Source organism: Macaca mulatta, chromosome 15 (genome assembly GCF_049350105.2).
Source record: "Macaca mulatta isolate MMU2019108-1 chromosome 15, T2T-MMU8v2.0, whole genome shotgun sequence".
Lineage (NCBI taxonomy): Eukaryota > Metazoa > Chordata > Mammalia > Primates > Cercopithecidae > Macaca > Macaca mulatta.
In genome coordinates, this window is record NC_133420.1 from 17623375 (window position 1) to 17648169 (window position 24795).

Below are 24795 nucleotides of genomic sequence, written 5' to 3' on the forward strand. Positions count from 1 at the left end.
TGTCTCAAAAAAAATAAATATTAAACTTTTGTAAAATTTATCAAAAAGATTATGAAAAAAACCTTGTAGGATGTTATTGTGTATAATTCCATGTTGAAATTTTTAACAGGCTCAATTGCCTGCTATGAAAGATAAGGAAAATATGTATACATATTTTGCTCCTTCTTCCAGTTGAGTTATATGACTTGGTTCTGAAACCCGTTTTGTCGTAGTTCTATATTTGAATGTAGAGTCATCTCAACACTTCTCTCTACAACAGCGTCTCTCCTTGACTCTCGGCATTAAAGAAGAATATGTTCCCCCTAGTTAGAGCTTGGGACGTGTTCCCTGAGTTCTTTCTTGCTTGAGAATGCCACCATACTTTAACACTTTGACTTGGTTGTTCTCTGGTCACAATTTCTTTCTCTCTCCATGTGGCTGCATCGTCTTTTGGAGGAAGAGTCTGGGGCCAGCCAAATGTTTTTCTCTGTAGGCAACATGGCTGCTTCTGAGTAAATATATGAATAATTTTAGTTCATCTTAGCAGTCTGATAACTTCATTGGAGTTGATCATCGTTTATCAGATAGCTTTTCTTAGAGCTCTTTCCAGTGTAAATTCTATGCTTCATTTATTTCAGGGGAACGTTCTTTGATTATGTCTGAATGTTTTTTCTGTTCTACTTACTGGGTCATATACTTCAGAGATATGAGTTATCCTTACATTTCATCTTATTCTTTAGATCCTTTTTTTTTTTCTGATTGTTTTCACATTATGGTTATTTCAAACCTTTCCTCTATTAAATTTGATATCCACCCTCATTTATTGATGGGTTCTATAGTGGTATATTTTAGTCCCTAGTTCATTTCCTCAGCTTTGTGTCTTCCTTCTCATTCCATTTTATTTTATCCTGTAGTGTTGGGATTCTGGATTTATTGCCTTTGTGTTTTTACTAAGTTTGTCTATAGTATAAATAATCTGGAGGAGGGTGATTTTTGCTTATTTTCCTTATCTGTTTTCTTGCAGACTGCAGTTTTTTTTTCCTTTTCCTTCTGTATTACCTGTCATATCTTTCACCTTGCTTTTATTTATTTATTTATTTATTTATTTATTTATTTATTGAGACAAAGTCTTACTCTGTTGCCCAGGCTGGAATGCAGTGGTGCGATCTCAGCTCACCGCAACCTCTGCCTCCCAGGTTCAAGCAATTCTCCTGCCTCAGCCTCCCAAGCAGCTGGGATTACAGGCACACACCACCACACCTGGTGATTTTTTTTTTTTTTTTTTTTTGAGATGGAGCTTTGCCCTTGTTGCCCAGGCTAGAGTGCAGTGGTGCAATCTTGGCTCACTGCAACCACTGCCTCCTGGGTTGAAGCGATTCTCCTGCCTCAGCCTCCCGAGTAGTTGGGATTACAGGCATGCACCACCACCACACCTGGCTAATTTTGTATTTTTAGTAGAGACGGGGTTTCACCATGTCAGGCTGGTCTGAAACTCCTGTCCTCAGGTGATCCACCCGCCTCCGTCTCCCAGAGTTCTGGGATTACAGGCATGAGCCACCACGCCCGGCCCATGGCTGGCTAATTTTTGTATTTTTAGTAGAGACAGGGTCTTGCCATGTTGGCCAGGCTTGTCTCAAACTCCTGACCTCAGATGATCCGCCCACCTCGGCCTCCCAACTGCTGGGATTACAGGCATGAGCCACCGCCCCTGGCCACCTGGCTTCTGTTTAATAGGGGCAGTTTAGTGAAGTGGTTGAGTTCATCAGACTCAAGAGTCCCAATGCCTGGGATGTAATCCTGGTTCTTCCACTTAATAGCAGTATGAATTGAGTCAAATTACTCTCCTTGTTTCATCTTTTTCATCTGTAAAATGTGAATCATCATCATTATCATCCTCACCTTATAAGGTTGCTGAGCGGGCTTAATGAGGTAAAGAGCGTAAAGGTCTTAGGCCAACACCGGTCGTGTATTTGATTCTAACGTGAGCCGCACCGGTGCCGTCTGCTCTGATGGAGTGTAGGTGAGTGTTCCTTGCCACGCTTCCTTCCATTTCTGGTGCCACTGGTCTTTCCCTTGGAGTTCCACTTGAGGCTGGGGTATTGTATGTTCTGCTTGGTTTGCTGAAGGCCAAGGACAGGTGTTTGTAGAGTCGGGGTGGGGAAAGGGCCTGACTTTGAGACTCTGAGCTCTGTCATTTCTTCTGAAACTTTGTTAGAGGTTCTGTTATGGGGTTTACACCATTAGGTCAAAGATTTTCCTAATTGTATTAGTCCGTTTTCACGCCGCTGATAAAGACATACCCGAGACTGGGAAGAAAAAGAGGTTTAATTTGACTTACAGTTCCACATGGCTGGGGAGGCCTCAGAATCATGGCTGAGGGCAAAAAGGCATTTCTTACATGGCAGCAGCAAGGGAAAATGAGGAAGAAGCAAAAGCGGAAACACCTGATAAACCCATCAGATCTTGTGAGACTTATTCATTATCACGAAAATAGCACAGGAAAGACCAGCGCCCCATGATCCAATTACCTCCCCCTGGGTCCCTCCCACAGCATGTGGGAATTCTGGGAGATACAATTCAAGTTGAGATTTGGGTAGGGACACAGCCCACCCATATCCCTAATCCTGTGGACTCCCTGGGTGTGGGGTGAACCCCCAGGGCACTTAGCCTGAAGCCTGGAAAGTGGACCTCCCGGGGGCGAGCCCCGGCTTCTGCCCAAGGCCTTGGGTGGTCAGCATAGATGTCTTCCTCTCAGAATTTTTCCATCACTATTCCCTGAGTGCTTACCTCCCAGTTTACTTCTGTCTGGGTTGACTTTCAGTGTTAGTGGACGTTATTTCCCTTTCTGTGATGGGGAGGAAGGATTCAGCTCCATTCTGTCCTAGAATTTTCTGTTTCTCTTCTTTGTCATTACTTTCTAAAGTGTATGGACTGAGGTTAGACTCCTTTCTTCTTCTTCTTTTTTTTTTTTTAGTTTTCTGCTGTTAAAATTTTCCCTGACTTTTATTTTTTCACCTTTTGTTGTTGGGAAAGCACAATTCTCTGGCTGCATTTTATTCTGCCATCTTGATCCAGAAATCTTGTGGTGAGCTTTAAAAAAATAAAAGAGTGAAGAAAACACAAAACATTCTTGGGCCCCACCCTGGACCTTCTGTTGCAGAGGCTCTGGAATAGGGCCGAGTAATTAATTTTTAAAGCCTTCCTGTGGGTTTTCGAATCAGCCAGGTCTAAATCCACCATCCTTATAAAAGAATGTTTATTTTTTTCTTTTACCTTTTAGTTAGGCTACCTGAAAAACAAGTTGAGATTTTCTACCTGAAAACACGTCAGATTTCTCAGAAAGACCCCATAAATCAAAAGTTTTTTTTTTGTTTTTTTGTTGTTTTTTTTTTTTTTGAGACGGAGTCTCGCTCTGCCGCCCAGGCTGGAGTGCAGTGGCCGGATCTCAGCTCACTGCAGGCTCCGCCTCCTGGGTTCACGCAATTCTCCTGCCTCAGCCTCCCCAGTAGCTGGGACTACAGGCGCCCGCCACCTCGCCCAGCTAGTTTTTTGTATTTTTTAGTAGAGACGGGGTTTCACCGTGTCAGCCAGGATGGTCTCGATCTCCTGACCTCGTGATCCGCCCGCCTCGGCCTCCCAAAGTGCTGGGATTACAGGCTTGAGCCACCGCGCCCGGCCAAAAGTTTTTTTAAGTGGTTTATTTGCTTGTTTGTTTTTTTTTGTTGTGTTGTTATGGGTTTTGTTTGTTTTTTGTTTTTTTTTTTTTGAGACGGAGTCTTGCTCTGTCGCCCGGGCTGGAGTGCAGTGGCCGGATCTCAGCTCACTGCAAGCTCCGCCTCCCAGGTTTATGCCATTCTCCTGCCTCAGCCTCCCGAGTAGCTGGGACTACAGGCGCCCGCCACCTTGCCCGGCTAGTTTTTTGTATTTTTTAGTAGAGACGGGGTTTCACCGTGTTAGCCAGGATGGTCTCCATCTCCTGACCTCGTGATCCGCCCGTCTCGGCCTCCCAAAGTGCTGGGATTACAGGCTTGAGCCACCGCGCCGGCCTGATTGTTTTGTTTTGAGACGAAGTCTCTCTCTGTCACCCGGGCTGGAGTGCAGTGGCATGATCTCAGCTCACTGCAACCTCCGCCTCCCAGGTTTAAGCGATTCTCCTGTATCACCCTCCCAAGTAGCTGGGACTACAGGTATGTGCCACCATGCCCAGCTAATTTTTGTATTTTTAGTAGAGACAGGGTTTCTCCGTGTTGGCCAGGCTGGTCTTGAACTCACGATCTGCCTACCTTGGCCTCCCAAAGTGCTGGGATTACAGGTGTGAGCCACTATGCCCAAACGAACCGTGTTCGTTTTTTAAATAACGGTAATACAAATGGGCAAAAAGCTTGTCCCAAGAGAACAGCAATGGAAAGTTGACCTTTTTTTGTAGTTCCTGAGATAAATATCCTTAGAAATGAAGTTCACTTCGAGATCTCTTTAGCTTCTAGGTTTATGCTGGTATTTATAGAGTGAATTATTTATTAGTGCTTTTAATAAGCATTTTGAATGCTATATATGGCAGTATTGTCAAAGTGATTCCCATTCATCAGAACTCAATGGTCTTTACCGTATATCACCTACAAGGGATCTAATTTAATCCTGTTTAGGATTTGACTGGTAAAAGAGAACTATAAAGAGTACTGGTTTTACCTGGATCAATAGATTCAGACTCAAGTAAGGCTTCCTTCAACTAGATATAAAACTTACATGATTTTTATGGCTGCTAAGGACTGGAAGGAAGCTACAAAGAAAATGTGGATTTAACATTTTGGAATAATTTTTATATAAGGTGTGAATTTAGAAGTAGTATTTTCAATTTGTAAGTTACAGGTAACAGAAGAAATGATTAATTTTTAATTTTTTTATTTTTTTTGGAGACAGAGTCTCGCTCTGTCGCCCAGGCTGGAGTGCAGGGGCCAGATCTCAGCTCACTGCAAGCTCCACCTCCCGGGTTTACACCATTCTCCTGCCTCAGCCTCCCGAGTAGCTGGGACTACAGGCGCCCGCCACCTTGCCCGGCTAGCTTTTTGTATTTTTTAGTAGAGACGGGGTTTCACCGGGTTAGCCAGGATGGCCTCGATCTCCTGACCTCGTGATCCACCTGTCTCGGCCTCCCAAAATGCTGGGATTACAGGCTTGAGCCACCGCGCCTGGCCAAAATGATTAATATTTAAAAGCATGTAGTAGTCTGGGCACGGTGGCTCATGCCTGTAATTCCAGCACTTTGGGAGGCTGAGGTGAGAGGATTGCTTGAGGCTGGGAGTTTGTGACCAGCCTCAGCAACATGGCAAGACTCGGTCTCTACAGAAAATAAATAATAAAAATGAGCTGGGTGTGGTGGTGTGTACCTGTAGTCCTAGCTACTTGGGAGGCTAAGGTGGGAAGATCCCTGGGGCCCAGGAGTTCGAGGCTGCAGTGAGCCATGATCACACCGCTGCACTCCAGTCCAGGTGACAGAACAAGACCCTGTCTCTAAAAAAATTAAAATAAAAAATAACAATGAATTGTAAAATAAACCATGCACTAGAAATACCTCACATGCAGCCACTAGGCTTTTCCAGTACTCTAATCACCCATATGTGCTGCTCTCAATATATTTGGAAAATAACCCATTGATTATGTAGTCATCTGTTTTGCGTACACTTCCGTTTCTTTTTTTTTTGAGATGGAGTCTCGCTCTGTCGCCCAGGCTGGAGTGCAGTGGCACAATCTCAGCTCACTGCAACCTCTGCTTCCCGAGTTCAAGCCATTCTCCTGCCCCAGCCTCCCGAATAGCTGGAATTACAGGCACACACCACCAAGCCCAGCTAATTTTTGTATTTTTAGTACAGACGGGATTTCACCATGTTAGTCAGGCTGGTCTCGAACTGCTGACCTTGTGATCTGCCCGCTTTGGCCTCCCAAAGTGCTGGGATTACAGGCGTGAGCCACCGTGCCCGGTCTCCTTTCATTTTTGATCCTTGTGGTGTTTTTACTACATCTACCTTTTAAGGAGTGATTGTGATCATAATCCAACTCAAAGACCTGTACCATGCTTTTGACATAAAATATTTCTCTTTTTTGCATTGCTTTTTCTCCAAGGGACGTTCTTTAAGGAAATCATTGCTTTTTCACATTCTTTTGGATCTAGAATTATTAAACTCTGCTATGTATCTTCAGTATTGGCAGAGAAAGCATGTCATAGTTGATACGTTGACGTGTATGCCAACATGATCTCAGTCTTGAATTAACTACTTTCTTTCATCAGTTGGTCTAATTATAACTTTTAAACTATTATTATATATACACGCCTCCATTTTTTGAATAACTGCAACAGTTGATATTCTACTGGATGTTATCTAGTCCTCAGAATTTCAAAACAAGAAGGACAATGGAGGTCATGTTGTCCAACCCCTGCTGACGTACACATTAGGAACGGGAAGCACAGACTGGCTCATTTGCCCAGGTCATGCTGTCCAGGCACATGGTCTCTTGATTTCCAGAGCCATGCCCTTTGTACTAAAGCCGGTGGTCTCTCCCATCATCTAGTAGCATTTGTTACAGATGAAACTACATGTCACTTGGTATGCAAAACACACCATGATCAAAATTGTAAATTCATTATCACATATTTTTCTAGGCACATCTGTAGATTCGGGGGAAGTAGAAGAAATAAAAGTAAAATGTGAAATAATAAAGAGGAATAGCAACAGGGAATTAACAAGGAAGTGAGGACTGAGATGCTGACACATGGCGAGTTCCTACTGTGGATTACTGCTCAGCATGCTCTCGCTATTTCTTGGCCGGGTGCAGTGGCACTTCGGGGGACCGAGGTGGGTGGATCACCTGAGCTCAGGAGTTCGAGACCAGCCTGGCCAATGTGGCGAAACCCCGTCTCTACTAAAAAGCACAGACATTAGCTGGGCATGGTAGTGTATGCCTGCAATCCCAGCTACTCGGGAGGCTGAGGCAGGAGAGTCACTTGAACCCGGGAGGCGGAGGTTGCAGTGAGCCAAGATCGTGCCATTGCACTCCAGCCTGGGAAACAAGAGGGAAACTCTGTCTCAAACAAACAAGAAAACATGCTATGGCCATTTCTCTAACTACAGTCACCTGAAGTCAGGACCCACGATAAATCAGTCAGTAGAACCAGTGTTAGTGAGGGTTTTTTTTTTTTATGTGATTACCTCTTAGTTTTTGTGTCTATTTGTAAATATAAAGAAAAATATTTAGATTCTTAACTTCGAGATGAGATTAGGAAGGGAAACTAGGATGATTTTGGCCAGTCTGAATGTGTTCAGTGCAAACCTGCTAGGCAGGTTAAAAGTTTTTCTAGTTAAATGTCTTAGCATCAATACTCCCAAAATATTGTTTCGACTTCCTTCAAGAAGACTTATTCACAGGTGGTTTTCATGTGCTCGCTGGTAGAGCAGCCAACACAGCCTTAGAAACATGCCCTTGAACTCTGATTTTTTTTTTTTTTTTTTTTAAACAGAGTTTCACTCTTGTTGCCCAAGCTGGAGTGCAATGGCGCAATCTCGACTCACTAAAACCTCCTCCTCCCGGGTTCAAGCGATTCTTCTGCCTCAGCCTCCTGAGTAGCTGGGATTACAGGCATACACCACCATGCCCAGCTAATTTTTTTTTTTTTTTAGTAGGGACGGGGTTTCTCCATGTTGGTCAGGCCAGTCTCAAACTTCCAACCTCAGGTGATCTGCCTGCCTCGGCCTCCCAAAAGTACTGGGATTACAGGCATGAGCCACCGTGCCCGGCCGGTGTTAAATGTTTTAATTTAAACATTTGGACACAGTTTTCCTTGGATTTGAAGCAATAATGCCCTAACTCAGGATGACCACGAGAGAATGGTGGCCTGATAAGAAAAACAGCTCAGTGCTACAAATGAAAGCCACTGAATGGCTGGGCGCAGTGGCTCACACCTGTGATCCCAGCACTTTGGGAGGCTGAGGCATGCAGATCATTTGAGGTCAGGAGTTCAAGACCAGCCTGACCAACATGGTGACACCTCCTGTCTATTAAAAATACAAAAAAAATTAGCCAGGCGTAGTGGCGGGCACCCGTAGTCCCAGCTACTCAGGAGGCTGAGGCAGGAGAATCACTTGAACCCGGGAGGCGGAAGTTGCAGTGAGCTGAGATCATGCCACCGCACTCCAGCCTGGGCAACAGAATGAGACTCCATCTCAAAAAAAAGAAAGCCACTGCATATTTACACATGGTCTGTCCTCTCCAATTAAATAATTCTGTTCTTATTTGCTCTGCCTTTGAGACAAAAGATGAAAAGCTGTGCACGTTCTTAATAACAGTAGCTTCATCACACATGTTGAAAGATTGAAGGAAATGAATTTCAGCTGTGGACATTTTTTTTGTTTGTTTTAAACTTGTAACAAAAGCACTAATGTTATCTTTCATTCCTGATTTCTCAATTATCTTTCTATGTAAAGCTGACATGTCTGCATTTTTATTTTAGGAATCTTTCAAAGAAGTACCAACCTAAAAAGAACTCGAAGGAGGAAGAAGAATACAAGTATGTTTACCATTGAAAATTGTCTTGTAATAGACACATGCCATTGGTGACTACACACAGAAAGGAGAAATACATGTCTATAAAAATAAGTTGCATTTCCCATTCATTTTGTGTCAGTTTTTAAATTGGAGGAGAGAACAATAAAAACATAATTAACTTTTCTTATACGGAGTCACTGGACCTATGCCAGATTGTTTCAATTAAAGTAATTAGGAAAACTTTAGAATGTAATTAAGCAAAAACAGGAAGTATGGAATCTGCATTCCAGAGTCTTGATTTGGTTTGGCACTATCAGGAGTCCCTGTTATGCTAATCATTCACCGAAGAAATATGTCCATTTCAGTCAGTGATTAAGGCATCTTAACACAGACAGCTCAAATACTATATCTCTAATGTATATCTAAATATCCTTTACATTAGTACATGCAGCATGTATATGAATTTTGGATTATATCTTGGCTAAGTATTAAAGCCAAATATTACATTACGCAGAACGGTTCAGTTTTGCAAAATGAAAAGTGTTTCCATTGTAATTAATTCTGAGCCATTTTGATGAGAAGACTCGATGTGTAATGAATACTCAGGATCCTATGGGAGGTGATGCCAATTAACCTGATTTTAATTAATATTTTCTTGGTGTAAAGCAGAATATGAATGAACGTGGCCTTGTGTGAAACGGAGCGGTGTGTGTTCTGTTCCATAGGTATACGTCATGTAAAGCTTTCATTTCCACCCTGAACGAAATGAATGATTATGCGGGGCAGCATGAAGTTATCTCCGAGAACATGGCATCACAGATCATTGTGGACTTGGCACGCTATGTTCAGGAACTGAAACAGGAGAGGAAATCAGTAAGCAAAACTTTATTCTTTTTCTTCCTAGAGGATGGACCAAACACAGTGGGAATATCCCTAGATGATTAAAATTAAATAAAACCATGTAAGACTATGGGTCTTAAACTCACACCTTTGAGAATCATATTAAAGTTATGGACCCCAGCCGGGCGCGGTGGTTCACGCCTGTAATCCCAGGACTTTGGGAGGCCGAGGTTGGCGGATCACAAGGTCAGGAGTTTGAGACCCTGTCTCTATTAAACCCCGTCTCTATTAAAAATACAAAAATTAGCCAGGCGTGGTGGCATGCAGCTGTGATCCCAGCTACTCAGGAGGCTGAGGCAGGAGAAACGCTTGAACCTGGGAGGCGGAGGTTGCAGTGAGCCGAGGTTGCAGTGAGCCGAGATTGCGCACCTGCCCTCCAGCCTGGGCAACAGAGCAAGACTCCGTCTCAAAAAAAAAAGTTACGGACCCTGTTCCTAGAAAGTGTTTCTAGGTCTCTACGTAAAATGTCAAGGGTCCTTCAGACAGTCTGAAACTCATCTGTGGACCCAGGAATATGCATCCCTTTGAGGAATTTAAATATATTTCAGGGTATCAGACATTTAAAAAACAAGTAAGTAATATAATATGGTGTATGCTCTGTGGAATAAACAGTATTAAAATTAGTGTTTATCAGCCAGGCATGGTGGCTCACGCCTGTAATCCCAGCACTTTGGGAGGCCTAGGCAGATGGATCACCTGAGCTTAGGAGTTCGAGAACAGCCTGGCCAGCATGGTGAAACCCTGTCTCTACTAAAAATATAAAAATTAGCTGGGTGTGGTGGCGGGCACCTGTAACCCCAGCTACTAGGGAGTCTGAAGCACGAGAATTGCTTGAATCCAGGAGGCAGAGGTTGCAGTGAGCCGAGATCTCACCATTGCACTCCAGCCTGGATGACGAGCAAAACTTGATCTCCAAAAAAAAAAAAAAAAAAAAAAAATAGTGCTTATAAGTAGGTCAAAAAACTGGAAAGATGTCCCCAGTTACATCCATTCTGTTCCTCAGCTCATTCATTGCTGTCTAATGAAGCACACCTTATTGTTCCTCTTACCACCATTTTCATCTTTTCATAAATAGGTTTTGTTGTTAACCAAAGACAAAAATGAATGCTCAAAGTCTATTCTTAGTCATGATTTTGCCTTAAGGGATTTATTTTTAAGCCATGGTCTATATCATTGTATTTTGATTGCATGTGAAGTGCAGAATAATTTGTTACTAGTAATAAAGTAGCCATGTTGGCCAGTGATAAAGATTTTTTTTTTTTTTTTTGAGATGGAGTTTTGCTGTTTTGCCCAGGCTCAAGTGAAGTGGTGCAATCTTGACTCCCTGCAACCTCTGCACCCTGGGTTCAAGCGATTCTCCTCCCTCAGTAGCTGAGATTACAGGTGCCCACCGCCATGCCCAGCTAATTTTTTGTATTTTTTGTAGAGATGGGGTTTCACCGTATTGGTCGAGCTGGTCTCAAACTCCTCAGACCACCATGATCCACCCGCCTTGGCCTCCCAAAGTGCTGGGATTATAGGCGTGAGCCACTGCGCCCGGCCACAACAGTTCTTTTAATGCCCTGGGGATGCATGAGCCAACAAGATTGCTATGACTTCTGCTGAAATGGAGGAGACATTAAGTAATAATGACAAAAGTGATTATTTAATTGCAATTATGGTAGTTGCCACAAAGTAAGAGTACAACGTGCTATGAGAGCGTACGATGGGATTGCTGACATGCTCATGCTCTGGGGTCAGGAAGAAGCTTCCCAAGGGACTTTGCAGTTAAGGCCTTAACAAGACTTGAGGGATGATTAGGACCTGCGTGGGACAAGCATTCAATAGAGAGCAGCCAGGGCCCTTGGGCAGGAAAGCATTTGAAAATGTCTCAATTTAGTTCTTTCTAAACTATAAATGTGTAGCATACGGCCTTGGATAGGTTTAAAAGTTAGGAAGAGATAAATGCCTTAAGATCACCCCATTGGTTTAAAACAACAATATGCCAGTAAACTGAGATGAATCTTCATCTGTTGACATTAGCATAATGGTTCTCAACTAGGGACAGTTTTACTCCCTACTCCAGCCACATTTGTCAGTGTTCGGAGACACTTTTGGTTGTTTCAGGGATTGTGGCTAAGGGGTTGCTACTGGTATCTAGAGAGAAGAGGCCAGGGAGGCAGCTAAGCATCCCGCAATACATAGGACAGCTTCACAACAAAGAATGACCTGGCCCGAAATGTCTATAGTGCTGAGTGTGAGAAACCCTGCACTGGAGCCCTAAATTAGATGACAACCTCTGCTGGACCATTCATTAAAGATTTCTTTAGTGACAGAAAGGATGCAGTGAAACAGAATACTAAGGTTCAGAATGAAGTACAAATGTCTAATATAGTGATAAAATAAATACCGGAAATCTTAACATGATCATGGACTGCTTCCCTGGACCCTGAACTTCCCTTGACCTTGCAAAGGTTTATATTTTTTTCCTATTTGTTTCTTTTGTCAATGCTTTGTCTCTTTTTTTTTTTTTTTTTTTTTCAAGACAGAGTCTCACTGTGTTGCCCAGGCTGGAGTGCAGTAGCACAATCTCACCTAAGTGCAACCTCCACCTTCCAGATTCAAGCGATTCTCCTGCCTCAGCCTCCCAAGTAGCTAGGATTACAGGCACATGCCACTATACCCGGCTAATTTTTTGTATTTTTGGTAGAGACAGGGTTTCATCACGTTGGCCAGGCTGGTCTTGCACTCCTGACCTCAAATGATCCACCCGTCTTGGCCTCCCAAACTGCTGGGATTACAAGCGTGAGCCACTGCGCCCCCTCATATTCCTACGCTGTGTTATGACCAAGTTGTTTTGTATTTTATTTACTCACTGTTAATCATGACTTTTTTTATAGTCTGTCATATCTGTATTTTGGATTTAGTTCCTTTTGTTAATCAAAAATTATAGTAATTTATGGAATAAATTATAGGTGGTACATATACACATTAAATATCTTGCAATACATAGTGTTCCTTTTATTTTAAGGAGAACTGCAAGTACAGGTTTCTGAGTCAGATGTTCTGTTGGGAGGAGCTGTAAACATGCTCTTTTGAAATATTCTGTAATTAAATTAAAATGACATTTTAGAAAATCGTGAAACCTTTTGAAACATTAGAAAGAATATCAGTAAACAAATGTGTGTATTTGTGCTATTTTATTTTATTTTTTGAATTTATTTTGAGACGGAGCCTCGCTCTGTTGCCCGGGCTGAAATGCAGTCACGCGAACTCGGCTCACTGCAGCCTCTGCCTCCCGGGTTCCAGCAATTCTCCTGCCTCAGCCTCCTCAGTATCTGGGATTACAGGCACCCCCAGCCATGCCTGGCTAATTTTTGTGTTTTTAATAGAGATGGAGTTTCACCATGTTGGCCAGGCTGGTCTCGAAATCCTGAGCTCAGGTGATCCGCCTGCCTCGACCTCCCAAAGTGCTGGGATTATAGGCGTGAGCCACCGCACCTGACCTGTTTGTACTATTTTAATATAATGCCTCATGAGCACTTTTTTTCTTTTTCCTTTTTTCTTTCTTTCTTTCTTTTCTTGAGACAGGGTCTCATTCTGTTGCCCAGGCTGGAGTGCAGTGGTGAGATCATGGCTCACTGCAGCCTCAACCTCCTGGACTTAAGTGATCTTCCTATCTTAGCCTCCCAAGTAGCTGGGACTATAGGCATGTGCCACTATGCTCAGCCAGTTTTGAAAAATTTTGTAGAGACAAGGTCTTGCTATGTTGCCCTGTCTGGTCTCAAACTGCTGGGTTCAGGTGATTCTCTCACCTCAACCTCCCAAAGTGCTGGGATTATAGGCATAAACCCCCATGCCTGGCCTGTTTTTTCTGTTTTCTAACATAATTGTTGCCATTATTTCTAATGAGTAAATAATGAATTAGCATTGTGGTATACTAATCACTGTAATTTTAAAAATTATTCCAATAATATTGGAGGCCGGGCGTCATGGCTCACACCTGTAGTCCCAGCACTTCAGGAGGCCGAGTGTTTAGCCTCGTGCTTGCTATAGATAATAATAGCTAACCTCAATGGGGACTGCTAGTTTTCCAGATTTTACCCAAGATAAGGACCCTAGAGCACAGGAAGGTGAAGTGAGCTGGGCGTGTTGCTCTGTCGAGGAGCTGGGTGTCCCCCAGGCTGCCTCCCTCTCAGGGCAGTGCATGTTTGCAGGCATGGTTTTGTTTCCAGTGAGTTTTTTTCAACATACCTTCAAGGATGCTGGAGTAAACAGTATGAACATCCTCATCTGCAGCTAGCCTTAGAAAAAGAGCTGTTTGGCTGGGCGCGGTGGCTCACGCCTGTAATCCCAGCACTCGGGAGGCTGAGGTACGAGAATCGCTCGAACCTGGGAGGCGGAGGTTGCAGTGAGTTGAGATGGCACCACTACACTCCAGCCTGGGTGACAGAGTGAGACCCTGTCTCAAAAAAAAAAAAAAAAAAAAGGAAAACGAAGAAAAAGAGCTATTTAAGACCTTCTCGTAATAACCAACATTTCTCCTTTAGAGCTTTTACTTTTTTTTGGCTACCCTGACTTAACTTAGTAAACACTAATTTTTGTAAGGATGAGTCTTAAGAGAACAGTGGAATGCTATCATTTTTGTCTTCTGGTGAGGTTAATTATTGGTGGACATAGCATAACAGAGTTAGAACTCAAATCCAGGTCTTCTGAGGCCAGACTCAGTCACCTTCCCACTGTGCTGTGATGAGGGGCTGACAGCATGCTTCAGGTCTGTCTTAAAAGATGGGGAGAGGCCACGGAAGTTCTGTGTTCACAGAGCTGGAGCCCGCTGCTTGGTGGTGGGCAGAGGAGAGGAAAGGACGCAAGCGTTCCAGGCGACAACCTTGCTCAGGATTCCTGGCAGCCCTGCCCTAGGCAGGTTATGAAAACTCTTTGAGCATCCACTTAGGAATCTGTAAGCTGAGGCTGATCATAGCCACCTTAGGGAGTTGTGGGGACGATTGTGAGAAGACAAATATGAATCTCCTAACACAACGTTCAGGTATCCTGATATATAGATGCTGCATATCCGGTTTCACTTGCTGTAATCATTCTGTTACTCAATACAGAATCTCATTTCCACCCCAGAGCTTCTCGATTAGGGCTTGTTACAGAAAACAGAGCATGTTGGCCAGGCGCAGTGGCTCACACCTGTAATCCCACCACATTGGGAGGCCGAGGCAGGCAGATCACCTGAGGTCAGGAGTTCAAGACCAGCCTTGCCAACAAGGCGAAACCCCGTCTCTACTAAAAATATAAAAATTAGCCAGGCACAGTGGCGCGTGCCTATAATCCTAGCTACTTGGGAGGCTGAGGCAGGAGAATCACTTGAACCTGGGAGGCAGAGGTTGCTGTGAGCGGAGATCGTGCCATTGCACTTTAGCCTGGGTGACAGAGCGAGACTCCATCTCAAAAGAGAAAGAAAAGAAAAGAGAAAGAGAGGGAGGGAAGTAGGAAATGGAGCATGTTTAGGGCCTCCTGTGAGCAGGTGTCATATGGTAGTTGTTCAGTGATTTTTAAAATGACATTTCTAAAAATGTGGAATTGGGCCAGGCACGGTGGCTCACTTGAAGTGGTAATCCAAGCACTTTGGGAGTCCGAGGCGGGAGGATCACTTGAGACCAGGAGTTCGAAACCAGCCTGGCCAACATGGTGAAACTCCATCTTTACTAAAAATACAAAAATTAACCGGGTGTGGAAATTAACTGGGTGTGGTGGCATGCACCTGGAATCCTAGCTACTCAGGAGGCTGAGGCAGGAGAATCACTTGAACCCGGGAGGCGGAGGTTGCAGTGAGCTGAGACTGTTCCACTGCACTCTAGCCTGGGCAACTGAGCAAGACTCCATCTCGAAAAATAAATAAATAAATAAATAAAATGTGGAATTGGTTGATGGCCTAGGAAACAAGAAGCTGCTTTTAACATTTTAGACCCAGCTACTATTTTTCATGGCTGACTAGAAATAATGCCTTACTTAAGTACCATCCTTAACCATCAGCATAGTACAGATTGGGCCATTTGATACAGTGGCAGAATCCTGGCTGCCCAAAGGATGATTTAGAATTTACAGGATTACTGCTGGATCTCATTACTGCACATAGAAAGAATGTCCAAGTTCAATGGACAATACTGGTTGAAAATTGCTTTTTACTTAGGTTTTGCTGTGTTTGAATGGATGAACAAGGGTCAGTGTGATGAAAAATGGCTCTCTGTGCAAAGATGATGTTTCTTTCCTTTTTTTTGTATGGATTTCAAAGGAAATAGAAGTAGAGGGGGTCATTGGCATTCTTGCCTTTGTAGCCCTACTGCTGTTTGATCTTTAAGTCTTCAAATCTAACTGTAGGCTGGGCACAGTGGCTCACACCTGTAAATCCCAGCACTTTGGGAGGCCAAGGCAGGTGGATCACCTGAGGTCAGAAGTTTGAGACCACCCTGGCCAACATGGTGAAGCCCCATCTCTACTAAAAATACAAAAATTAGCCGGGCGCGGTGGCATGTGCCTGTATTCCCAGCTACTCTGGAGGCTGAGGCAGGAGAATCGCTTGATCCTGGAAGGCAGAGGTTGCAGTGAGCCGAGATCACGCCACTGCACTCCAGCCTGGGCGAAAGAGTGAGACTCTGTCCCCCCCACAAAAAAAAATTTAAAAAAAGAAAAAATCTAACTGTAAAACAGGATTACTACTTCTATTTAAGTATCTAGGAGAAAAGATGCTTTTTTGCTGCACATACACTATATTTTTGTATCACAATGCAGTTCATTTTAATGTTATAACTATCCATTGTCCTGATGCACAAATCTGTGGGCTCATTTTGGTGAAAATATGTTGATTTTTTAAAAATGCAGATTCACGGCCAGGCGCGGTGGCTCACGCCTGTAATCCCAGAACTTTGGGAGGCTGAGGCGGGCGGATCACAAGGTCAGGAGTTCAAGACCAGCCTGACCAACATGGTGAAACCCCATCTCTACTAAAAATAGAAAAAAAAAATTAGCTGGGCCTGATGGCACGTGTCTGTAATCCCAGCTACTCGGAAGGCTAAGGCAGGAGAATCGCTTGAACACAGGAGGTGGAGGTTGCAGTGAGCTGAGATCACACTACTACACTCCAGCCTGGGTGACAGAGCGAGACTCCACCCCGCCCCCCCCCCAAAAAAAAACAAAGCAAAACAAAAAGCAGATTCACTAAAAAGAGAACCTTTTCCCCCTGCAAGAATTTAGTAGTTTAGGTTCTTCCCTGCCTGACATCTGAGCCTGCATCTGTCTCTTCAGGAAAACATGAGCAGTCCTGGAAGCCCTGGACAAGGAAGCCCTATAGCTTCTTCACCTGGTGGGTCCCACTTAGGGCAATTGCATTTTCGGGGAGATGTTCACCATTTCTGTAGACATAATGGAATTAGTGGCCAGTCCTTCGGGGTGCATATAAAAATAATATTACTAAAACTGAATTAAAGGACAAAATCTCACAAACCCTTATAAATCAAAAATCCTCATTTTTCAAAGTTTTCTTCCTGATATCATTTTCAGATATGTATACTATTTAAGAATATTGTCTGGGCGCAGTGGCTTATGCCTGTAATCCCAGCACTTTGGGAGGCCAAGGCGGGTGGATTGCTTGAGGTCAGGAGTTTGAGACCAGCCTGGCCAACATGGTGAATGAAACCCCATCTCCACTAAAAATACAAAAATTAGCTGGGCTTGGTGGTGCACATCTGTAATCCCAGCTACTTCGGAGGCTGAGGCAGGAGAATCGCTTGAACCCAGGAGGTGGAGGTTGCAGTGAGCTGAGAACGTGCCACTGCACACCAGCCTGCGTGACAGACGAGACTCAGTCTAAAAAAAAAAAAAAAAAAAAAGGCCGGGCGTGGTGGTTCACGCCTGTAATCCTAGCACTTTGGGAGGCCAAGGTGGGCAGATCATGAGGTCAGGAGATCGAGACCATCCTGGCTAACACGGTGAAACGCTGTCTCTACTAAAAATACAAAAAACTAGCTGGACATGGTGGCATGCACCTCTAATCCCGGGTACTGGGGAGACTGAGGCAGGAGAATGGCGTGAACCCAGGAGGTGGAGCTTGCAGTGAGCCTAGTTTGCGCCACCGTACTCCAGCCTGGGCCACAGAGCAAGAATCTGTCTCAAAAAAAAAAAAAAAAAAAAAAAGAATGTTAAGAATGTTAATCCTTATATAGCTATATAGCTATAATTTATATTCTTCTCGATTCTCCATTTAATATTGTAAGCATTTTCCATGTTTTTACCTGCAAAAGTATATGTTTTTGTTTGTAGATTTTTTTTTAGGGAGGGGGCCGGCTCTGTTGCCCAGGCTGGTCTTGAACTCCTGGGCTCAAGCAGTCTTCCCACGTCAGCCTTTCAAAGTGCTGGGATTATAGGAGTGAGGCATTGTGCCTAGCCAAAAGTGTAGTTTAAATAATTGGAATTTTATCAAAGTTATTAGAAGAGAAGTTAAAAAAGAAAGAAAAAATATTTGGAATTTTAGTAGCTGTGCATTATTGTAACAAAGTTATAATTTGCCTAACTAATTCTGTATTGTTTGATTTATAGGCTATTATCAGTTTTTGACTCATTTACTTAGTTGTATAAACAATACAGTAGAAAACTCTTTACTTCCAAAGCTGTTTGCATTGTGTATGGGTTGAGATTATTTCCCCAAACTAAATTCTCAGAAGTGAGACTATGAGGTCAAAGCATACGTGATTAAACATACATGATTTATGGTTCTTGATAAGACTCTGATAACTTATGTTCAGAGAATTATAATAGAATTACAGATAGAATTATCGATAGATTTGTAGACTTACCGATAGATTTCCAAATGTCACTGAAATGATAAACATGGGTGTGAATCAGCTTATTAGAGATGTGGGTAATTCAGAGTTGATAACACATATATTCCTCCATAAGAACTACTGTAAATGTACTCTTACCAGCAACTTTTGAACATTGAGTCAAGTTATTGAAGAAAAGAGTTTTAGAGGTTGTTTGGTGTAGCTCCAGCCTTTGAGTATGTCTAGGCTTTTCCACAGTGATTACCACTAATCATATATGAGAAATTTGTGAAGATTTGTAGCTCCAGAAGGAGAACCAGGAGGTTCTTGCCAACATTTTCTGGAATTCCAAGAAAAATTCTCCCTGCAGGTGGAAAATATGGTTCATTACTCACTAAGTGTTGGCCAGAAGCAGAATCACTTTTTGGCAGTAGTTATCTGAAGAGTTCTAGAGGAAACAATTATACAGTACTTTCAGTGACTCACTAAAATGTTTATAAACCTCAGACCTGCATGCTTACAGACCCCACGTTACTTAGAATTGACTATTTAAAACTTTTCCCGAGGTTTCTGAAATGTTTGAAAATGGATACTGCACTAAAGCCTATAACATTCTTTTTAAAGTTAGATGTTCAGTAGGTCCTGTTTGTGGACCTTATGAAGGGGCTTAATTTCCTATAAGCCAGTTCTGCAGCATGGACTGACTCCAATACATTTAGGAAAACAAAAATATTGTTATAAGAGACAACAGCAAATAGGTAAAGCTTAGCATGAAGGAAAGCAAAAACTAAAAGGAGTTTGTGTATATAATCTAGCTATTTACAAGTCCATTTCTGATTTTTTCTTTTCTTTTTTTTTTTTTTTTTTTTTTTTGAGACGGAGTTTCGCTCTTGTTGCCCAGGCTGGACTGCAATGGTGCAATCTCGGCTCACCGCAACCTCTGCCTCCCAGGGTCATGCAATTTTCCTGCCTCAGCCTCCCACATAGCTGGGATTACAAGTGCCCACCACCACACCTAGCTAATTTTTGTATTTTTAGTAGAGACGAGGTTTCACCATGTTGACCAGGCTGGTCTCAAACTCCTCACCTCAGGTGATCTGCCCACCTCGGCCTCCCAAAGTGCTGGGATTACAGGCATGAGCCACTGCGCCCAGCCATCTTCTTTGTTTTGAAAGAACATGTAAAAGTGGCATTCTGTTCATTAAGAGTGGGCCCTTTCACCACTGTGGTTGTTCCACCTGCAAAACCACTGGTCTGGTGAGCCAAAAAAAAATAAATTTTTTCTTCCAGCTACCTGAAAGGCTGAGGCAGGAGGACTGCTCACGGCCAGGAGTTCAAGACCAGCCTGGACAACATAGTGAGACCCACCCCCTGAATCTCAAAAAAAGAAATTTCTCTTAAAATTTTATCTTTTATGGGATAACATACTTAGTCAACAGGACACTTAAATTCTTTTCTTGATTTCATGGGCTTGCAATGTGATCTTGGATTTTGTGTTTCTCCTTTGTAAGCTGGAATTAATGATACTTTCTTTTTCTTCTGGGAATTGTGAGAATTACTTGACTCATGCTTTGTATCTCACATGATTCTTGTTCCGCCACCTGTTTGACATCTCTCCTTAGATGCCTAATACAGCATCACCATTGCATCCTTGTCAGCAGAGGCCTGGAGTCCAGCAAGTGTGAATGATGGCTCCAGAGTGGTGTACTGCAGTGACCCTGTTAACCTACCCCAAAACAAACTTTTTATTTATTTATTTATTTATTTATTTATTTATTTTTTGAGACAGAGTCTCACTCTGTCACCCAGGCTGGAGTGCAGTGGTATGATCTCGGCTCACTGCAACCTCCGCCTCCCAGGTTCAAGCCATTCTCCTGCCTCAGCCTCCCAAGTAGCTGGGATCACAGGCATGCGCCTCCATGGCCGGCTAATTTTTGTATTTGTAATAGAGATGGGATTTTGCCGTATTGGCCAGGCTGGTCCCAGAGTCCTGTCCTTAGGTGATCTGCCTGCCTCCGCCTCCCATAGTGCTGGGATCACAGGCGTGAGCTACTGCGCCTGGCCCCAAAACAAACTTCTGATCCCCGAAAGTCCTTATCCATGTTCCATTCCAGTCTGCACTCCCTCCAGTTCTCAAAAAATGGGACACCTTTTCTTAAACTCAGGTGCTCTGGCCAAACACATAGTCACCCAGGGCTTTTCTCTTTTCTCTTACACTCCATCTCTTATCTGTTAACAAGTCTAGTTGGCTCTGTCTTCGGTAAATGTTCTGAGTCCAAACACTTCTCACACCTCTTCCACATCTATCCCTAGTCCTTTGCCTCATTATCTGTCATCCGGAGGACTCTGCTGAGCCTCCTAATTCATTTATGTGCTTCCGTGCTCACCCTGTGGCCAGTGGTCCAGCTGCCCATCTCCATTTCAGAGCCAACACCACCAGCTCTCCCTTAGAGAGAGTGCAAGTATAGCAGCCTCCCCCTGAGCCAGCTTGACCTTGGAATAATGTAGATCAGGCCATGTCACTTCCTTTCTTTTCTTTCTTTCTTTTTTTTTTTTTTTTTGTTGTTGTTGTCGAGATGGAGTCTTGCTCTATCACCCAGACTTGGAATGCAGTGACGCAATCTCAGCTCACTGCAACCTCCGTCTTCCAGGTTCAAGCAATTCTCCTGCCTCAGCCTCCCGAGTAGCTGGGATTACGGGTGTGTGCCACTATGCCCCGTTAATTTTTTTTGTATTTTTAGTAGAGATGGCATTTCACCATGTTAGCCAGGCTGATCTTGAACTCCTGACCTCAAATGATCCACCCATCTCAACCTCCCAAAGTGCTGGGATTACAGGCGTGAGCCACTGCGTCCGGCTGTCACTTCCTTTCTTAAATCTTCCAACATACTTACTGTGGCTGGCAAGGCTGTCCATGGTCAAGCCCCTGCCTGCCCTCCGGCCCTGTCCCCTTTACCTTGGTCTAGTGGCACTGGCATCTAGCTGTTCCTCAAACAGGGCAAGCCCCTTCACACTCAGAGCATCTGCACTTGCTCTGCCTGCTGCGTGGAGGGTATTCCCCAGACCCTTGTAAGTTCACTCCCACATTTTATGCAAGTGTCTACTCAAATGTCATCCCAGACTGCCCTTGTCTAAAATAGCTACCTTCACCCACACCCATCCCTCCTTATTCCTTTACCCTGTTTGTCTTACTTCTGGATCCACTCAGTTTCACGTGCACAGGGGACTTGGTTTTATTCACACGGCTTTCCTCCTGCCTGGAGCAGCCCTGTGCACATGTGGGCACGCAGTGAACATGGGATGATCCCCCTAGCACTCTATCTAAAACTCTCTTTGATGGAGATTCTCTGTATTCGGTATTGCAAGTAACAGCTTTATATCCTCAGAAGGGATCAGGCAAGAAAATGAGCCATTCCATGAGAGGAATTAGGATTTCTTGGATTTCCTTCCTTCCTTCCTTCCTTCCTTCCTTCCTTCCTTCCTTCCTTCCTTCCTTCCCCCCTTCCTTCCTTCCCCCCTTCCTTCCTTCCTTCCTTCCTTCCTTCTCCCCTTCCTTCCTTCCCCCCTTCCTTCCTTCCTCCCTCCCTCCCTCCCTCCCTTCCCTCCCTTCCCTTCCCTCCCTTCCCTCCCTTCCCTCCCTTCCTTTCTTCTTTTCTTTTCTCTTTTCTTTTTCTTTCTTTCTCTGTGTGTGTCTCTGTTTTGCTTTGCTTTTTTTGTTTTGTTTTGTTTTGTTTAAGAGAGACGGGGTTTCACCATGTTACCCAGGCTGGTCTCAAACTCCAGTCCTCAAGAGATCCCCCTGCCTCGGCCTCTCAAAGTGCTGGGATTGCAGGCATGAGCCATCACACCCGGCCCAGGGATTCGGATTTCAAGGAATGTGAAGACAGGATTGTTTTGAAAAACAGATAAAAGATCACTGAAGTCTAGGTAAATTGCTGCATGTGGAGCCTTCTGGGTGAGAATAACCGAGGAACAGTGAGCAGAGGAGCACTAGAGAAGTAGGGAGGGAAACTTCTGCTGCTTAGACCTGACCCTGTCCCAGTGCCTCATGCTGCTCAGTGTTAGGGGTGAAGACAAGCAACTGAGCATGACTCTGGGAGGTAGGCATTTAGAAAACTTCGAACACGTTCATTAAGAAGGTATTTTTACTATGGATGAACTTGGAAAAATAAGCCTTGCTAAGTAAAAATAGAATGCGTGTCCCTTAGTGTATGTTTCTGGTTTCTGGTTTGGGTTTTAAGTGGGGCATGAAACATCCACTTGTACAGGACTAAGGCGTTTTGCCATTACGTCACAGCGTCCATAGAAATATCCATACCACTTAGAGTTCTAATTCAGTTAAAACTGGGAATCCTGATTCCGACTGGGAAGCAGCTCGTGTTCAGACCCACTACTATGCTGTGAGTTTATAGGAGACAGAATCTGTCATAGGCATATTTGCTGGAAGCACCCTCTTTCTTTGCCCTTTTCAAGTCTTTTTGTTCCTTTGTTTGCATCTGTGGAATCTGAGTTTTATTTAAAATTCCAGATGGTTGACTGTTCTCAGTTGAGTGTTTATTCTTATGTTTTTTTCTACTTTTTTTTTTGAAAGGGCTGTTCTCACATCAGTGCCATATTTTGCTCTTTTAACTGTTAATGGTTTAATATCTATATAAATAGCAAAAATGAGCAGCTGTCGTACCTAATTGCAGTGTGAATACTAAACATTCTCATAGCATTTGTGTGAGTTTGTCTGTTCTGTCTGTGATTTCTTGCAGTTCAGTAAAATTATCTCAAAAGCTTTGCCATTGTCGTTTTTCTTAAAGTTAATGCTTGCTTATTTTAGATTCTCTGTGATTTTTTTTTTTTTAATCTCAGCCACCTCTGTTCACTGGGAAATTTCTAAAAAAAAAAAAAAAAAAATTTGAAGGGTGATTTGAACTGTATAGACTTTTATTTCAACTGAAAAGTTGAAATAAAATAATTAAGTATAGCTGTCACCCCGGATACTATTAGGGTTTGTTTTTGTTTGTTTGTTTAGCTTATTATTATGTTTTAAGAGAAACTAAAAGCATCTCATTACAGCAGAAAGTAAGAAGCATTTCTCTGAGTCTCTAGAGATGGCATTTCCTGTCTCTTTTCTGATAGGAGAGAAAGGAGCTGTGATGACTTCATTCTATGGCTCCAAAAGAAGCACTTTTTATCTTTGTCCAGAGAACAATTCCTCCTTCTTTAGTGCTTGCAGGCACACTTTTTAGACACACACTTGTTCACTGTCCAGAGAAGAAATGTTCTGCCATTGTTGGTAAACAACAAATACATCTGGCAAAGCTGGTTTATTTGTTTAACTTTGTAACTGTTAAAATAGCTCTTCCGGTGAAAGCAGGGAAGATACAGCTAGAAACAAACCCCAGCTATTCAGGTCATGGTAGGCACAGAGCACAAAGGAGAGCTTTTGTTCCCTCCCTTAATTTCCTAAAGGATCCCCCAGCACAGACAGTTTTTTGTATGTTATGGCCCGATAAATGATAGAGGGACAGGTACTGTGAAAAAGACTGGGGCTGGGCGTGGTAGCCCATGCCTGTAATCCCAGCACTTTGGGAGGCTGAGGAAGACGTATCACTTGAGGTCAGGGGTTTGAGGATAGCCTGGCCAACATGGTGAAACCCTGTCTCTACTGAAAATGCAAAAATTAGTCAGGCGTAGTGACGCGCACCTGTAGTCCCAGCTACTCAGGAGGCTGAGGCAGGAGAATTGCTTGAACCCAGGAGGCGGAGGTTGCAGTGAGCCGAGATTGTGCCACTGCACTCCAGCATGGGCGACAGAGACTGTGTTTAAAAAAAAAAAAAAAAAGGCTGGAAGGAAGGAAGATGGGCATCACCCATGATCTCCTAAGCCCCTTGAAATGGTACGATGGTAATTGCAGTTTTCAGGTAGTGGTTTAATAATACGGGGAGAGGTGCGACTGAGGAGTCTTCATGAGAGATAACTTACCAGTAAATTCAAGGTGCGCACCGTGCCTTAAACACAAATGCATTATTTATTCTACATTTGAACTAAGGAGTGGCAAGAGAATTACTCTATGGATTTTTTCAATCAAAATCATCCCTCGTGTTTTTAAAATATGACTTTTTTTTTTTTAAGACTCTTGTCTTAAGAGAAGATTTCTTTTATATGAAAGTCGAGGTGACATGCCCCAGGCAATGCCTGTCATTGTCTGCTGGGCTTCTGTGCATTTCCTCTCTCCACCCACAGCATTTCCCCAAGCTGGAGGGAGCTTTCACTTTGTTAAAACATTCACTTTCAGAATTGCTGGAGAGAGAGACCGTCAACCCCGAGTACAACTCTGAATTGGTGCTGGGGTTTTCTCTTTCTTTTTGTGCCTGTCTTTGAATCTCAAAGTAAAACCTTTGGGGGCGGCGGCATTTCTTCAGCAAACTGCATAACTCGGTGCTCCGGCTAGGGAAATGGGGATCCTCCTCTTGGCAGAGAAGTCACCCGATAAAGACTTTCAGGACCAGAGGTGCCTTCCAGAAAGGGCACAGTTGAGCCCAGGTGGTTTGAAATGGACGCTCTGGAATCCTGGGGAGTCCTCCCT

The 24795-nt window shown here is 43.5% G+C and overlaps 1 protein-coding gene and 3 long non-coding RNA genes across 53 annotated transcripts in view; 2 read left to right on the forward strand and 2 right to left on the reverse strand.

Moving 5' to 3' along the window:
• Positions 1-24795, forward strand: part of FNBP1 (formin binding protein 1) — a 164718-nt gene that overhangs the window by 62634 nt on the left and 77289 nt on the right. For all 50 annotated transcript variants that reach the window (XR_013405451.1, XR_013405453.1, XM_077967759.1 and 47 more), the window contains exons 3-4: positions 8480-8536; positions 9240-9387. Coding sequence is in view for 48 of the 50 variants with exons in the window: in XM_077967759.1 (XP_077823885.1) it covers positions 8480-8536; positions 9240-9387 (205 nt within the window). In the remaining 2 variants the exon portion in view is untranslated. The remainder of the gene's footprint in view (positions 1-8479; positions 8537-9239; positions 9388-24795) is intronic.
• Positions 13800-22542, forward strand: LOC144335085 (uncharacterized). Its single transcript, XR_013405526.1, has 3 exons — positions 13800-14573; positions 16294-16983; positions 22037-22542. It is a non-coding gene; the product is annotated as an uncharacterized LOC144335085 (long non-coding RNA).
• LOC144335074 (uncharacterized) lies at positions 13835-16095 on the reverse strand. Its single transcript, XR_013405514.1, has 2 exons — positions 15869-16095; positions 13835-14656 (listed from the first exon to the last, which is right to left on the reverse strand). It is a non-coding gene; the product is annotated as an uncharacterized LOC144335074 (long non-coding RNA).
• On the reverse strand, positions 19971-23120 carry LOC144335097 (uncharacterized). The gene is made up of 2 exons (XR_013405538.1): positions 21083-23120; positions 19971-20740 (listed from the first exon to the last, which is right to left on the reverse strand). It is a non-coding gene; the product is annotated as an uncharacterized LOC144335097 (long non-coding RNA).